Below are 15,946 nucleotides of genomic sequence, written 5' to 3'. Positions count from 1 at the left end.
TCGAACCCGTGTCCCCTGCATTGGCGGGCAGATTCTCAACCGCTGCGCCACCAGGGAAGCCCTCTCTGACTTTTTGAACAAGCTTGGCTTTCATCTCCTGGGCTTTTCCAGAAAAGCCTCTTCGAGTTGGTCTGAGGCCTTTTGATGTTGCCTTTTATCAGTTGCTTTCCCTCCTCCTGCCTGTCTCTCTCACTGAGACATTATCCCAAGGTCAGAATAAAAACCCTGCGAGAGGGTGGGGTGGGTGACCTGCTGGCATCCAGCCCCGGGCTCTCAAGCAGAGGCGTCTGGTGTCATCTGCAGCCGGACACAGGCACACTCCGTGCCCCAGACGTGGCGGGGCATTGGGGGGCAGGCCTGCCGAGGGAATGTCCCTGGGCACAGGCAGCCGGGACCCTGAGACCACCAGAGGTCACCTCCTGAGCACTGCCTCTGGAGGCTTCTCCAGAACTTGTCCATCTTCGACTTCAAAATTCCATTTCCTCCTTGAGGGAGGCCCACCCAGGCCTGGGCCTGCTGCCGGGCACCTGGCCATGGACTTAGGGACCAGCCTGTTTTAGCTGCAAAATTCTCAGGGGACAAGCGTCTCTTTCAGGTAATGTTCAGTGTGCTTCGTCTCCTGTGAAATTGAAACACACTGCTGCTTTCACAAAAATGATCTCTTCTTTCTGATAATAATTCTGATAGCATGGAGTCAGAAAGGACACGGTTTGAGGGGGACGAGGTGGTTTCTAATCTGAGGGAAAGCCAGTGGCTGTAAACATGCCGCGGTGGGTCTGTGAGACCCGGCTTTGAGTTAAGGGTTCTTGCAACATGACTTTTAAACCCCTGGACATTTATGTTAGATACCTTATTTTCAACTTTTCATGACAGTTCGTTATAAAAGAACAGACCTGGGACTTCCCTGATGGTCCAGTGGTTAAGACTCCGCACTTGCACTGCAGGGGGCATGGGTCTGATCCCTGGTTGGGGCACTAAGATCCTACATGCCGCGCAGTGAGGCCAAAAAAGATAATAATAATAAAAAATAAAAGAACAGACCTTTATGAGAGGAGCTAGGAAGCACCCAGAGAAACAAGTGAGTCCTTTATGTGGTATCACATTGACGTTACTCCAAACAGAACCAGGACTTCCTTGGTGGTCCAGTGGGTAAGACTCCGTGCTCCCAAATGCAGGGGGCTCGGGTTCGATCCCGCATGCGTGCTGCAACTAAGAAATCTGCATGCCGCAACTAAAAGATCCCACATGCCGCAACGAGGATCTCGAGTGCTGCAACAAAGACCCAGCACAACCAAAAACTAATAATAAATAAATTTTTAAAAAAAATAAATGAATAAACAGAACCGTATGTGTCTTCCAAAAGCCTCCCAGCCTTCTTCACTTCAGCTTCTCTGAATTCAGGCTTTTCTCACTGAGAACAAGAAAAGGTCCTAATAGATAAACAACAGGGTCCTACTGTACAGCACAGGGAACTATATTCAATGTGTTGTAATATTGAATAATAGAAAAAGAATCTGAAAAAGAACATATATGTATAACTGATATATATATATATATATACACACACATACACACACACACACACACACACATATAACTGAATCATTTTGCTGTACACCTGAAACTAACACAACGTTGTAAATCAACTCTACTTCAATTTTTTAAAAAGGGTGGGGGAAGAAGAGGTCCTGAGAGGGCTGGTTGCAGGGGGCGGGGTGGTCGCCCACATCCCAGGCCTTTTCTGTCCATTGTCCTTTCTTCTGCTTCACCTTCCTGGCTGCCCCCTGAGTATTGATCTAGAGGATTCAGGGCACTTGCAGAGGTTACCCACTGGCCCTGGAGGAGTTCTTGAAAAGTTTAGAGTCAATCAAGTCTCTCTTTTTCTTAAGTGCGCTAGCTAAGATGCTGGCTAGCTAAAGTAGTAATAAATGACTCCTTCGGCAAAAAGGACACTTTCGGTAGTGTGCACAAGTACACACCATCTGCTGTCTAAACGAGATTGTCCAAAATTGGGCTCTGCTGGAGAAGAGCACGTGGTAGGCGGCCTGAGACCCAGGGGTCAGAATTCAGGAAGTCTTATTTCATAGTCAGGTTTCCCAGAGAGGTCTGAGACAGTTTGGGGTAGAGCAATAATGTACTTCCTGCTGCACGGCGCTCAGCCCCGGGGCTCAGAGGGGAAGACCTGCCCGGGCCCCTTTCGTTGGTTGGGGAAACTCCCACCCACGTGTCTGCAGACTTTGTCACAGATGAAGACTTATAAAAATTATTTTAATCTTTGAATTAAATTAGGTGCAAAACAGCTTCTCCACCTAGAAATCCACTGCATAATCCTGGGTTATTTGCATTTTAAGGCAGGCCTTGAATTAAAATGCCCCAGTGTGTGTGAGAGGGTCAGTGCAAGGCTGGGGAGACCCCCCAGACTCCCCAGAGAGACGAGGCCTGGAAATGGGGGCTTATAGGGCAGCAGAGCTCTGACCATCATGCACATTCCTGAGTGAAGCAAAGCCTCCCTTTGAGGCTTTAAAACAACCTCTAGGTGTGAATCATTATATCACTGTGGCCGGCTGGCTGGAGAGGAACTGAAAAAATGAAAATCCTCTTGCTGCTCATTAGCAAAGGGAAATACGCAAATGTTGAGGGTCCCTGTGTGTCAGGGCCACACTCTTCTGCTTTGATCTGTTAAGCAGAACACTCTTCATGCCCACTTTAGGCTCAAGCTGAGTGTTCTTTGCTAGCTGGTGTCCCTGTACCCAAGGACCTTGGTAGAATGCTAGCAATGAGGGGCTTTGGAAAATAGAGTTTTTAGCATTAGCCACTTTAACCAGCGTTAGATCCATTTCGTGATCTAATTCTCATTGTAGACTCACATTTTCTACAGCGGGGTTTCTTCACAGTAGGGCAGTAGTTTGAAGGCTACACTTGAGGCCAGATAGTTCTGTATTACGGGGCCTGTCCTGTGCATTGTGGAGGGTGGGTAACACCCCCCCTGCAACTGTGACAACCAGGAATGTCTCCACAGACATTGCCAAACGTCCCATAGGACACGAAATCACACACACACCCCCTTGGAGAATCACTGTTCTGTAGGAAAGAGGCAGTGTGAAATATTTAAGCTTTGTCCTAAATTAGTTGTGCTTTTAAAATAGACCCTGAGACTTTACATACGTTTAACACCTGTGTGTTATTGGTTTATCCCCTGTGTGGGGTGAACAAGACTTTGTTCTCTGTGAGTGGCCTTCCCAGAAACTCAGAATCTTCTCTCCCCTCTTCCAGTCTGCCCTTCCATGGTATTCTTATGTTGCTAATAATTGACCTGATCTGTTCATTCATTACTAGGTCATTAGTTTATTGATTCTGCGCACTCATTCATTCATGTAACAATATACTTAGCAAGCTCTCACCGCAGGCCCGGGGGGCAGCAAGTACCACCTTGTAGTCAGGATTCCCACACAGCTGACGGCACATCCGCCTTCCTCAGGTCGTTTGTGGTGACGGCTCACAGTTTTTGGAAGGCAAAGCTGCATCTGACATGGAGGAACAGGGTCCCTGGAATCAGACAGACTAAGGTTCAAATCGTGCCTCCGCAGCCTACAGTGGACGTAGCCTTAAGCTAAGTATGGGGGCTTGCGTGCCTCCGTTTCCCCTTATGAGCATGGGGATGATCTTGTTGACCTGGTAGAGTTGTGGGGAGTCTCAAGGAGATCATGTACATCAAGCATCAGTAAGTGGTGACGGTGAGGAAAATCGTAAATTTTCTATGGCAGGACAAACAAACAGAAAAAAACAAACAGAAACAGCAACAACAAATGACATGCCCCCTTTGTGGTAGGCCTTACCCCATGGGCAGTGTGCATCTGCATTACACATTAACCAGACCTCCTCAAAGCAGGAGGATGAGATCAACGTTTGAGAAAAAGCTGGCCCCTTTCTTCACATGCCAGCATTGTAATTCTATGATTAATATATTTCTTTTTCATCTCCTATAAGGGGTTGCATTGACTAAAAAGTTTGTCTCTACATGCATAATTGAAAAAAAAAACAAACACTTGAGGAACTGTGTACACAATGCTAACCTGTCAATATGATACATAATTTCTTTGTCTCAAAAATGTATGAAACTGCGGGACTTTCCTGGTGGCGCAGTGGTTAAGAATCCGCCTGCCATTGCAGGGGACACGGGTTCGAGCCCTGGTCCGGGAAGATCCCACATGCTATGGAGTAACTAAGCCCGTGCGCCACAACTACTGAGCCTGCGTGCCTAGAGCCCATGAGCCACAACTACTGAGCCTGCGCACCTAGAGCCCATGCTCGGCAACAAGAGAAGCCACTGCAGTGAGAAGCCCACGCATTGCAACGAAGAGTAGCCCCCGCTCGCCGCAACTAGAGAAAGCCCGTGTGCAGCAACAAAGACCCAACGCAGCCAAAAATAAATAAATAAATTTATAAAAAATATATATGTATATATAAAACTGCATTTCTAACTCCTGATCAATGGGCAGTTCTCAGAACTTCTGATAATCTGTTTCCCAGGTTATAGTCCTCAGGGTGGCTCAAATAAAATTCTCTTTTCTTTCTTCTTAGCTTGCTGGTTATTTGATTTTTCGTTGACAGTAACTTACTGTCTGCCAGCTGGTAGGTTATACGTATGAACTGACATTTTGGTGGGTCTAAAACAGTCAAATATTGGCAACTTCCTTCAGTTCAACCTAACATGGAAACCTGGGGTTCAATATCACGCTGACTCCGTGGAGGTCCAGCAAATAAGGGAGGTGGTCCTGCCTGGGTATTTCCAGAATTCCTGCCCTCTCCCTGAGGATGCATCCTGCTGGCACATGGACTTCAGAGAACAGAGAGAACAGCCCACTCCCTGCCGTCCTCAGCATTCACAATGGCTTGTGTTTCAAAAGCTTGTACTGTGGGAAACTGCACTGTTCCAGCCAATTGTGATGGGGTAACCTGGATTGTGGCAGCTCCTCAGTTCCCTGTGGTTGTGTTTCTGTTGTTTTGTTGTTCGTTCCCTGGGTGCCCATCTTGGGTGGGCATTTCTCTGATGTCTCTGTGTTCACGTCCCAGATCTCGCTGCTGATCGCCTTCATCTGCGTGAGGAGCTCTCTGTGGACCAGCTACAGTGCCTACAGCTACTTTGAAGTGGTCACCGTTTGCAACTTGATCATGATTCTCGCCTTTTACCTGGTCCACCTCTTCCGCCTGTACCGCGTGCTCACCTGTATCAGCTGGCCCCTGTCGGTAAGGGAATGGCTGGGCCTGCTCTCAGCCTGCACGAGTCAGGATGCTGGCTGGGCGCTGAGACCTGACGGAGTCCTTCCTGTCTGCCTACCCCGCCTTCCTGCACCATCCTTGGCTGCTTCAGCTCTGAATTTCCCACTGTTAGGTGGACGTCTATGCCTCATGTCCCACTGGTTTCTAAAACTCACCACTGGTTTCTAAAACTCACCTTCCAGCTACAAGAAGGCTGTGCCTCTCACCTCAGTGCTTGTTTTCTCAAGTGACAGAAAATGGGCTGTGTGTGTGTGTGTGACTCGGAGGAGGAACATGGAAGGAAGAAGCTGACAGGGGTGATGGGTATTTACACTGTGTGAGTATTGATAAGATTTGTCGGCTAAAGTCGACTGGCAGAGTCTGAGGAAACATGTCAGAAGTTGCTAGGGTTTTTTCTTCCCACTATATTCTTTTTAAAAACAGCTTTATTGATATATAATTCACATGTCATACAATTACCCAGTGAAGTGTGCAATTCAATGAATTTTAGTGTGTTCCCAGACTTGTGTAACCATTACCTCAGTCATTTTTAGAATGTTTTCATCATCTCAAAAAGAAACTCTGTACCCTTTAGCTGTTACCTTCTATCCCTCATTTACCTCCGGCCCTGAGCAACTACTAATTGGCTTCCTGCCTCTGTAACTTTTCCTATTCTGGACATTTCATATAAATGGACTCATATATTTGGTCTTCTGTGACTAGCTTCTTTCATTTAGTAGAGTGTTTTCATGGTTTATCTATGTTGTAGCATGTATCAGTACTTCATTTCTTTTTATAGCTAATATTCCATGGGAAGGATGTACCACATTTTGTTTATTCATTCATCATTGATGGACATGTGGCAATTATGAATTTCTACCTTTTGGCAATTATGAATCATGCTGCTATGAACATTTTGTGTACAAACTTTGTGTGTGGACATATTTTCATTTTGCTTGGGGATATACCTAAGAGTGGAACTGCTGGGTCACATGGTAACTATGTTTAATTGTTTGAGGAACTGCCAGACTGTTTTCCAAAGTGGACGTACCACTTTACATTCCTAGCAGTGGTATATAAAGGTTCTAATTTTTCCACATCCTTGTCAACACTTGTTATTTCCAACTTCGAGATTTTATTAATTCTAGTGAGTGTGAAGTTACAGCTTGTGGTTTTGATTTGCATTTCTCTGATGACTAACGATGTTAGTCATCTTTTCATGTGCTTTTTGGCCATTTGTATATTTTCTTTAGAGAAATGTCTTTTCACATCCTTTGCCAATTTTTTGATTAGGTTGTTTTTTTGAGTTGTAAGAGTTTTTTGTATATTCTAGTTAAATGTCCTTTATCAGATATTTTCTCCCATAATTTTTTTTTCTTTTTTTTTTTTTTTTTTACTTTCTTGATAGTATCTGTTAAAGGACAAGTTTTTTATTTTGATGAAATCTAATTTATATTTTTCTCTAGTTTATGGTTTTGATATAATATTAAAAAGCCATTGCCAATTCAAGATCATGAAGATTCACCTCTGTGTTTTCTTTTAAGCCTTCCATACTTTTAGCTCTTACATTTAGGTGTTTGATCCATTTTGAGTTAATTTTTGCATATAGTATGAAGCAAGGATTCAGGTTCATTCTTTGGCATGTGAATATCCTGTTGTCCCAGTTATTTGTTGGGAAGGCTATTCTTTCTCCTATTGAGTGGTCTTGGCAGCTTGTTGAAAATTAGTTGGCCATAAATGCATGGATTTATTTCTGGACTCTCAACTCTGTTGCACTGATCTTACTATACTACCTTGGTCACTATGGATTTGCAGTAAGTTTTGAAATTAGGAAGTGTGAGTCTTCCCATTTGTCCTTTTTTTTCAGGATTGTTTTGGATTTTTGCCATTCCATATGAACTTTAGAATCAGCTTTTCAGTTTCTACAAAGAAGTCAGCTGGGATTCTAATACAGATTGCACTGAATCTGTAGATAAGTTTGGAGAGTATTACCATTTTAACAATATTAAGTCATGATCCATGAACATGGGAGGTTTTCCCATTTATTTAGATCTTTTAAAATTTCTTTCAACAATGTTTTGTAGTTTTCAGAGTATGAGTTCTATACTATTTTTGTTTAGTGTGTTCCTAAGTATCTTATCCTTTTTGATACTATTTCAAATGTAATTATTAATTTCATTTTTGGAGTGTTCATCACAAGTGGATAGAAGTACAATTGATTTCTGTATATTGATCTTGTACCCTCAATCCTGTTGAAATCATTTATTAGATCTAATAGATTGTTAGTGGATTCCTTAGGATTTTCTATCTATAAGAGCATACCATCTGTGAATAGAGACAGTTTTACATTCCTTTCCAATCTAGATGCTTTTTGCTTCATTTTCTTGGCTCATTGCAAGAAATTAGTTGAATGTTGCATTAAAGTGGCAAGAGCAGATATCATTATCTTGTTGCTGATTTTAGGAGGAAAGCACTCATCTTTTATCATTAAATATGATGTTAGGTGGGGGTTTTGTAGGAGGTTTATCAAATAGAAGATGTTACCTTCTAGTCCTACTTTGTTGAGTGTTTCCATCATGAAAGGGTGTTAGAATCTGTCAAATGCTTTTTCTTTGTCTGTTGAGATAGTCATGTAGGTTTTCCCCCCAGGATTCTATTAATATGGCATATTACATTGATTTTCACATGTGGAACTAACTTTGCATTCCTGGGATAAATTCTGATTGGCTGTGGTGTATGATTCAGTTTATGTGTAGCTGGATTTGGTTTGCTAGGATTTTTGCGTTTGTATTCGTAAGATATATTATTGGCCTTTAGTTTTCTTGTGATGTCTTTGGTTTTGTTATCAGGGTAAACTGGCCTCATAGAATGATCTGGGAAGTGTTCCCTCCTCTTGTGTTCTTTAGAAGAGTTTGGGAAGAGTTGGAATTGATTCTTCTCTAAATGTTTGGTAGAATTCTGCAGTGAAGCCACCTGGTCCTGAGCTTCTCTTGTGGGTAGTGTTTTTATTGTTAATTCAAATTCTACTTATTATAAATTTTATTCAGATTATTCCTACTTGAGTCATTTTCAGTAGCATGTCTTTCTAGGAATATCTCATCTAAGTTATCTAACTTATTGGCATATGATTGATCATAGTATTCTTTTAAAATCCTTTTTAACTCTGTAACACCAGTAGTGATGCCCCCACTTTTATTTATTTATTTATTTTTGGCCGCACCTCTTGGCTTGTGGGATCTTAGTTTCGAGACCAGGGATTGAACCCAGGCCCCAGCAGTGAAAGCACCGAATCCTAACCACTGGACCGCCAGGGAATTCCCATCTGTCTTTCATTTCTGATTCTGGTCATTTGAATGTTTTCTTTCTTTTTTCTTGATCAGTGTAGCTAAAGGTTTCTCTGTTTTGTTGATCTTTTCAACGAACCAGCTATTGATTTCATTGATTTCCTCTTTTTTTCTTCTGTTCTCTGTATTTCTGCTCCAATCTTTATTTCCTTCTTTCTTCTTGCTTTAGGTTTAGTTTGCTTTCCTTTTTCCAGTGTCTTAAGGTAAAGGTTAGGTTATTAATTTGAAACCTTTCTTCATTTTTAATATAGGCCTTGACAGCTATAAATTCCTCTCTGGAGCACACCCCACTGTCAGTGGCCCTAAGCCCCAGTTCTCCTCTGATCTGGCGTTTGTGGGGAGGGGAAAGGATGAGGCGAAGCATTCCCTTGTTGTCGAATGACAGAGGCCCCGCCTCATCCAGGGCCTGCAAAGACCCCATTTTATCACGGAGAGTGAATGGGGCAGAAATGGGTGCCCCTGTGGACCCAAGGGAAGCAAAGGCGGAGTCAGCCCTTCCTGCAGACCCCTCAGCAGTCTGGCCTGAGGGCACACTTCCAACAGAAGAGAAGAGGGAAGACAAAATGAGGACAGAACTGGGAGGACTTTTGTTCACAGAATGGGGAGACCCTCCAGGCAGCCACCAAAACCAGCACATTGCTAGCCCAGAACTTTCTCTGAAGCAGACGCGAAGGCACACATCTTTTTAAGGGGCTTTGCTTCTCAGAGCTGCAGCTTCATTTAAACTCTCCATCCTTGGAGTTGCAAGCAGCTCATTTGCTTGTTAGTAGCTTTGGCCAGAGGTCAAGGTACCATGGACAGATTGACCTCAGGAGTGGAGTGGTCCTAAGGGGACATCTCTCCTCACCCGAGAAGCACCCTTTCTCTTTGTCACCTCTCTTCCTGCCTGCCTGGCGTCTTCTCTCTTGTGTGGCCTCATCCTGGCTGGCCTTCCTTTCTCATTGCCTGTGAGCTTCACTGCTCCTGCCGGGGTGTTACAGGGAGAAGAGGAAGTGTCACTCCCTCCCCTCCATGCATCTCTCCTGATGCCCAGGTGCCTCTGAGAACCAGGAGTGGAGCTCCCTACCCACTGCTCTGCTTTGTTTTTGCCCCCAGGAACTCCTGCACTATTTAATCGGTACCCTGCTCCTCCTAATCGCGTCCATCGTGGCAGCTTCCAAGAGTTACAGCCAGAGCCGACTGGTGGCTGGAGCGGTGAGGACATTCTCTGGGAAGCGGCAGGAATGAATTCCTGTTCCGAATGCTCATTTTCTTCCTCTCAGGGCAGCAAAGGGGTTGTTCTCTGGGGCCTTTCTTTCTCAGAATCAGTCCGGACCTTGATCCACCAGCAGTGGTCTCCAAAGAGCCTTAAACTTGGGCCCACGGTGGAGGGTGTCAGAAGGTGGATGGGCAGGGCTGTTACAAACTCAAATGGCCCCAGCGGCCCAGGCCTCTTTCTCTTACAGCCACTACTTAAATCAGGGGGCAAGTAGGTTTTAATTCTCATGTTCACTTTGGTCATTTGCTCATGGCTGTCTCAGCACTGTTCAGGGAAAGGTTCTGAGGCCTCTTTCCAGCCCAGGGGAACATTATTGTGATCAGCTAGTGATAATCTGCCATGAGCCCTAGCTCTGCCATTCCTGACTTTTAACAGTATTCAGGCCAGGAAATAACGCTCCTATACCTTTCAGAGGTGAAAATTGACCCATCTGCTAACCTGAATAGAAGTAGCATGGAAGTGGACAAAACATAGTGCTATGGGAGCTATATATATTTATCACACAGATACACATATGTGTATATACATTATTTTAAAAAGATCTATAGACTCCTGTCATCTGATTTCTGTTTTAGCTAATTGTTTACAGTTTGGAAGTCTGTAGGCCAGAACTGATTTGCCTCACTCTTCAAATGAGTTTTAAGAAAAGCTCTCTGTGTGATAGTCACTCACTTCCACACGGTACCAAAATTCTCTTGACTTTGGGCCAAGAGTGGGTGAGTGCCTGGAATTCCACGGAGGGGTGGAGTCTGCATGGGGCAGAAGGTCACCGCGGAGGGGCAGCCAAATCCCTGAGCACTCGTGCCCCTTAAGCACCTTCCCCCCCTCCCCAGGCAGTTTCCAAGAAGAGGGATGGTTGCCCCCTGCCCAGCTGCAGGCAGGCTGGCAGAGGGGGCACAGAAGAGCTTGGCGCCCGCTGTGTTTCAGGACCATGTGGGGAGAGTCCCACTGGGTTTCCTGATTGAGGTGGCACATTACAATGTTAGCCCTGGAATCCCAATAAACCCCATTTGTCATACACGATCTCTGTGCCTAGGACCAAGCATGGGCCAGGCGAGGGGCCAGAAGAAATGAGAAGACATGGTCCCTGCTAATGAGAAAGTGGTGATCTAGCTTAGGAGGCCAGGGCACATGAAACAATTAGCACACAGGCACTGTCATCCAGAAGAGCATCGTGTAGCCCTATAATAAACTGTTCAGTTATGCAGTGTGGACAGTTGGAGACTGGGATGGTGTATAATGTGCTAATTGTGCAGAACAGACAATGAGAGGCCAGGACAGGCCCTAATAGGCTGATTATGTGGTGCAGACAATTGGTACAAAAGGGGCCACAGCAATGGACGGGGTCGGGGGTGGGTGACGGGCAGCCACGTGTGGAAACCAGCAGCTAGGATGGATAATCCTGCGCTTGGTCTGGCTGCTCCTGGGCCGTTCCTCCTGGACCTCGGGGAGCTCCCAGCCGTGCACTTGGAGGGCCCAAGGGCACCTGGGCAACAGGCAAGCAGAGGTGGACTCTGGGCTCAGATCTCTGGTCTGGCCCTTGCTAGCTCCACATTCCTGGGCTGAAGAGTTGACCTCCTGTTCCTGGTTTCTTGAGCTGAAAAATGAGCGGGGAGAGGTCACAGCCGCGCCCACCTGGCAGAGCTGTGCGGGTTCCTTTAAAGGGCTTAGAACACTGCCTGGTACGAAGTAAGTGCTCAGTCAGTGTTAGCTGCTGCCACTGCCAGTGTTGTTGACAAGTCAGGAGAGGCTACAGGCTTCCAAGTTCCAGGCAAAGACACCTGAGTCCCTGCCTGCTTCTTGCTCCATTATTTAATGAGCCACCGTGAGGCCCTTTCCTTATCACAAACGAGGCAGCTGCTCTGGGCTAGGTGCTCACAGCTGAGCACAGAAAGGAAAGGAGCGCAGCCTGAACTTATTTCAGCCTAACGTTACTTAAATACATGCAAACCTAAGACTAGGTATTGGGGCCTCAGCTTCTGGCTCCGACACAGCTGTAAAGCCAGCCAGACAGAAAGCCTTTACGGATGAAGTGCAGATGATGCTACCACACCAAGAAAATCCATTTGAATGTTAATGTGTTAAAAACCCAAGTTAAAATGTACTATTCCTCCTTTTTCTGTCTTATTAGCCCATGATAATTAAAGTCCGGTGGCTTGGCCCCAGCTCGGTTGTAAACATAAACCCGAGCGTGGGCAGGTAGTTGCCTAGAGAAGAGGTGAGGGGTGGCGACCGGAGGCCTGACTGTGTCCCAGCTGCGGACCCGGCCGGGGCCCGGGCGTCACCTCCACACCTGAGCGAGGACGGGTGGCCGGGTCACTTGAGTCCCTGAGCTCCCTCCCAGCCACAGCTGGTATAGGAAACAGGCCCAGGGATGAGCAGCAGAAAGGGCTGCCGCGTGACTGCCCTTGGCCTGGGCTCTTCCTGCCCCCTTTCTCCCGTGCAGATCTTCGGTTTCCTGGCCACCTTCCTCTGCCTGGCGAGCGTGTGGCTGTCCTACAAGATCTCGTGCGTGACCCAGTCAACAGGTGAGTTCTGGTCTGAAAACAGATGACCAAGAAGGTTCCCTCTGCTCAGGAACGGGAGGACACAGGCTCTGGAGCTCGGCAGTAGGGAACCACCCTGCTGCAAAGGACCCTCTGCTCCATCTTGTCTCCACAGCGCCCAGGGGCACCCTCACATCTACGTCTCTGATGGCCAAGCGTTTTCTTTAAATGAGTTTCCTAATGACAAAAATAAAATGTAGTACATTTAGAAAATCGAAATAAGAAAAAGAAATTTTAAAAAATAAAAACCATTATCACACTACCCAGAAATAGCACCTGCTGGGTGTCTATCCCTCCTGCATTTCCTCTCTGAGTATATATAGAGAGAGATGTGCTTGTTTTGTTTGTTTGTTTGGCTGCCCCGTGCGGCTTGCAGGATCTGAGTTCCCCGACCAGGGAGCGAAACCATGCCCCCTGCAGTGGAAGCACGGAGTCTTAACCACTGGACCACCAGGGAAGTCCCTGCACATGTGCATTTATTAAAGGATCAGAGTTCATGTATTATTTTGTAACCTTCTCCTCTGCTTCTACCTAGCCCCCTATCAGGCACTTTCCCCACATCATTAGGTGCCCTTCTCTGGCATCCTTCATGGCTCCACGGTGTTGCACTGGCTCCATTGCGTGTCGGTGCCGTAGTTTACTTGTCTCCTATTTGGGGACATTATGTTTGTTTGTGGTTTTTTTTTTTTTTAATTTATTTATTTATTTATTTATTTATTTATTTATTTATTTATTTTTCCATGGCTGTGTTGGGTCTTCATCTCCGTGCGAGGGCTCTCCCCAGCCGCGGCAAGTGGGGGCCACTCTTCTCTTAATCGCGGTGCGCGGGCCTCTCATCATCGCGGCCCCCCCTGTTGCGGAGCACAGGCTCCAGACGCGCAGGCTCAGCAATTGCGGCCCACGGGCCCAGTCGCCCCGCGGCACGTGGGATCCTCCCAGACCAGGGCTCGAACCCGTGTCCCCCGCACCGGCAGGCAGACTCTCAACCACTGCGCCACCAGGGAAGCCCTGTTTTTTTATTTTTTAAAAGAAAATTCCTACTAAACAGTGCTGTAATGAATATCCTTATAAATATATCCCTATACACACACTTAATATTTTTTATCTTTAGAATAAATTCCTAGAAATAGAATTGCTGAAAGTCAAACCAGCTATTTCGGTTAATTTACTTCTTTCTTTGATCCAGCACTTCCTTTCTTTCTTCTTTTTCTTTGTTTTTTAGAAATACATTAAAAATATCGAAGCACCTTACCTTGCCCAGCAGAGAGGTTGCCACAGCAGCGCTTGTCTTAATGGTCCCAGTGGCAAAAAGCTAACAGAAGGCTAGGTGAAAGGAGCCAGTCACCAAGGACCACATATTGTAGGATTCCATTTAGGAAAAATGTCCAAAATAGACAAATGCACAGAGACACAGAGTAGGGTAGTGGTTGCTTAGGGCTGGCGGGAGGGGTACAGGGGTGACTGCGCATGCCTGTGGTGCTGCTTTTGGAGGCGATGAGAATGCTCTAAAATTGTGGGTGTAGCTGCACAATTCTGTGAATATAGTGCAAACGGCGGAATTGCACACTTTAAATGGGTGAACTGTATGGTATATGAATTATATGTGAAACTTTTAAGAAAAAATGAATGATAAAAAAATGCGAAAAAGTTAATAGGTAATGTCTAAAAGTAATCTATAAATGTAAGTATACATATACTAGGTAAAATTACGGAGGAAGAGCCAAAAGAAACAGCTGAAGAAGTTACAGTACCTCTGAGGAAGGGGCCTGGCTGAGGTGGGGAGGAGCAGGGAGGGGAATCAGCATTCCCACGGGCGGTGGTTCGGGACGGGGGGAGGCAGCGCATGCGCAGCCGTTGGGCATTCCTGCTGGCCGAGCTCTGCCAACTCTTCCGCTTCCTTCCCCAGATGCCGCCGTCTGATGCCCTAACAGCCCGCCAGCCCTGTAGGAGGCGCTGCAGGACGTGTGACCCACGCGGATGGAGGGGCTTGAGCCGGCGGCCGCAGAAGAAACCGGGGTCTGGGTCCCCGGGCCGGTGGGTGCGGGAGGGGCCCTTCCTCCGGCTCCTGAGCGGGTCCAGCCTCTCTCGCCAGCCTTCTTCACTTCCTCAGAGAATATTCCTCCCCGTCCGGGAAAGAAAAGCAGCCTCCAGGGAAATCTGATCTCTCCCTCCTGCTTTAGAACCGCCTCAGGGACTGATGCCCCCCTCCCCCCGTTAAGGTGAAGGGGGTGGTTTTTGAATATTCCTGCCGAACCCTTCCGCTCTCCCCAGCCCTCGGGGAGGGGCGCTGCCTTAAATCCTCTTGTGAAAACACAGCCACCTCCTAATTTATCTCGCTTGGAAATCTGGTCTTGAAGGTACCCTCTTTCTTAAAGTGAGGCTTATGGGAGCACCATGCGGTCAGCCTGTCCCCAAATAGGAGATCTCGGTTCCTTTCCTTTTGTTACCATTGTGTACGTGTTTGTATGTTTTTAAATAAAATGTTGACTTGGCCAATTGCGGAAGGATTTCTTATTAAGTTAGAAGAAGGCTGTGAAGTGAGCGCTACCTGGGGGCCCACTGGGTTTGTGTGCCCCACCGGCGGTAAGAGGAGCAGAGGATGCAAATGGTCCTGGCCTCTCAAGATTTGAGTATTTTCTTTCTTTTTTATAAATTATTTATTTAATTTTGGCTGCGTTGGGTCTTTGTTGCTGGGCGCGGGCTTCCTCTAGTTGCAGAGAGCAGGGGCTCCTCTTCCATGTGGTGCGCAGGCTTCTCATTGTGGTGGCTTCTCTTGCTGCGGAGCACGGGCTCTAGGCGCGCGGGCTTCAGTAGTTGTGGCGCACGGGCTTTGCTCCGTGGCATGTGGGATCTTCCCGGACCAGGGCTCGAATCCGTGTCACCTGCATTGGCACGCGGATTCTTAACCACTGCGCCACCAGGGAAGCCCTTGTGTATTTTCAAAGTAAATTGATGTAAAGGGTGGAAGCCAGTACTGTTTACACAAGACTCAAAAGCAACACAGGCAGCCTTTAAAAAGAGGGCAATTCTGACACATGCTACACCATGGATGAACCTTAAAGATATTATGTTAAGTGAAATAAGCCAGACACAAAAGGACAAATACTGTATGATTTTAGTTACATGAGGTGCATAGCATAGGCAAAATTCAGAAAGACAGGAAGTAAAATGGTGGTTGCCAGGGTCTGGAGGGAGGGGCCCTGGTGTGAGTGTTTAATGCGTACAGTTTCCATTTGGGAAGATGAAAACATTCTGGTTGGGACTTCCATGGTGGTCCAGTGGTTAGGACTCCGTGCTTCCACTGCAGGGGATACGGGTTTGATCCCTGGTCAGGGAACTAAGATCCCACATGGCGAGAAGACAAAAAAAAAAAAAAAAAAAAAAATTCTGGAGATGGACGGTGGTGATGGCTGCACAATAATCTAAATGTAATTAATGCCACTGCACTGTATAACTAAAATTTGTTAAAACGGTTAACTTTTATGTTATGTATATTTTACCACAATTTTTTCTTTTTTTAAAGCAATGCAGGACCTTCT

At 46.3% G+C, this 15,946-nt stretch overlaps 1 protein-coding gene across 2 annotated transcripts in view; it reads left to right on the top strand.

The window, feature by feature from the left end:
• CMTM7 (CKLF like MARVEL transmembrane domain containing 7) overlaps positions 1-14,906 on the top strand; it is a 43,236-nt gene extending 28,330 nt beyond the window's left edge. The window contains exons 2-5 of one of the 2 annotated variants that reach the window (XM_057555726.1): positions 5,074-5,247; positions 9,699-9,797; positions 12,308-12,389; positions 14,314-14,461. In XM_057555726.1, the coding sequence (XP_057411709.1) occupies positions 5,074-5,247; positions 9,699-9,797; positions 12,308-12,389; positions 14,314-14,327 (369 nt within the window). In that variant the 3' untranslated portion in view covers positions 14,328-14,461. Of the gene's footprint in view, positions 1-5,073; positions 5,248-9,698; positions 9,798-12,307; positions 12,390-14,313 lie in introns of both variants that reach the window. The other variant, XM_057555727.1, reaches the window with a different exon arrangement.
• The last annotated feature ends 1,040 nt before the right edge of the window (positions 14,907-15,946 follow it).

Source organism: Balaenoptera acutorostrata, chromosome 10 (genome assembly GCF_949987535.1).
Source record: "Balaenoptera acutorostrata chromosome 10, mBalAcu1.1, whole genome shotgun sequence".
NCBI classification, from domain to species: Eukaryota; Metazoa; Chordata; class Mammalia; order Artiodactyla; family Balaenopteridae; genus Balaenoptera; species Balaenoptera acutorostrata.
The sequence above is the reverse complement of the archived record's forward strand: the minus strand, read 5'-3'. Positions and strand labels throughout refer to the sequence as shown.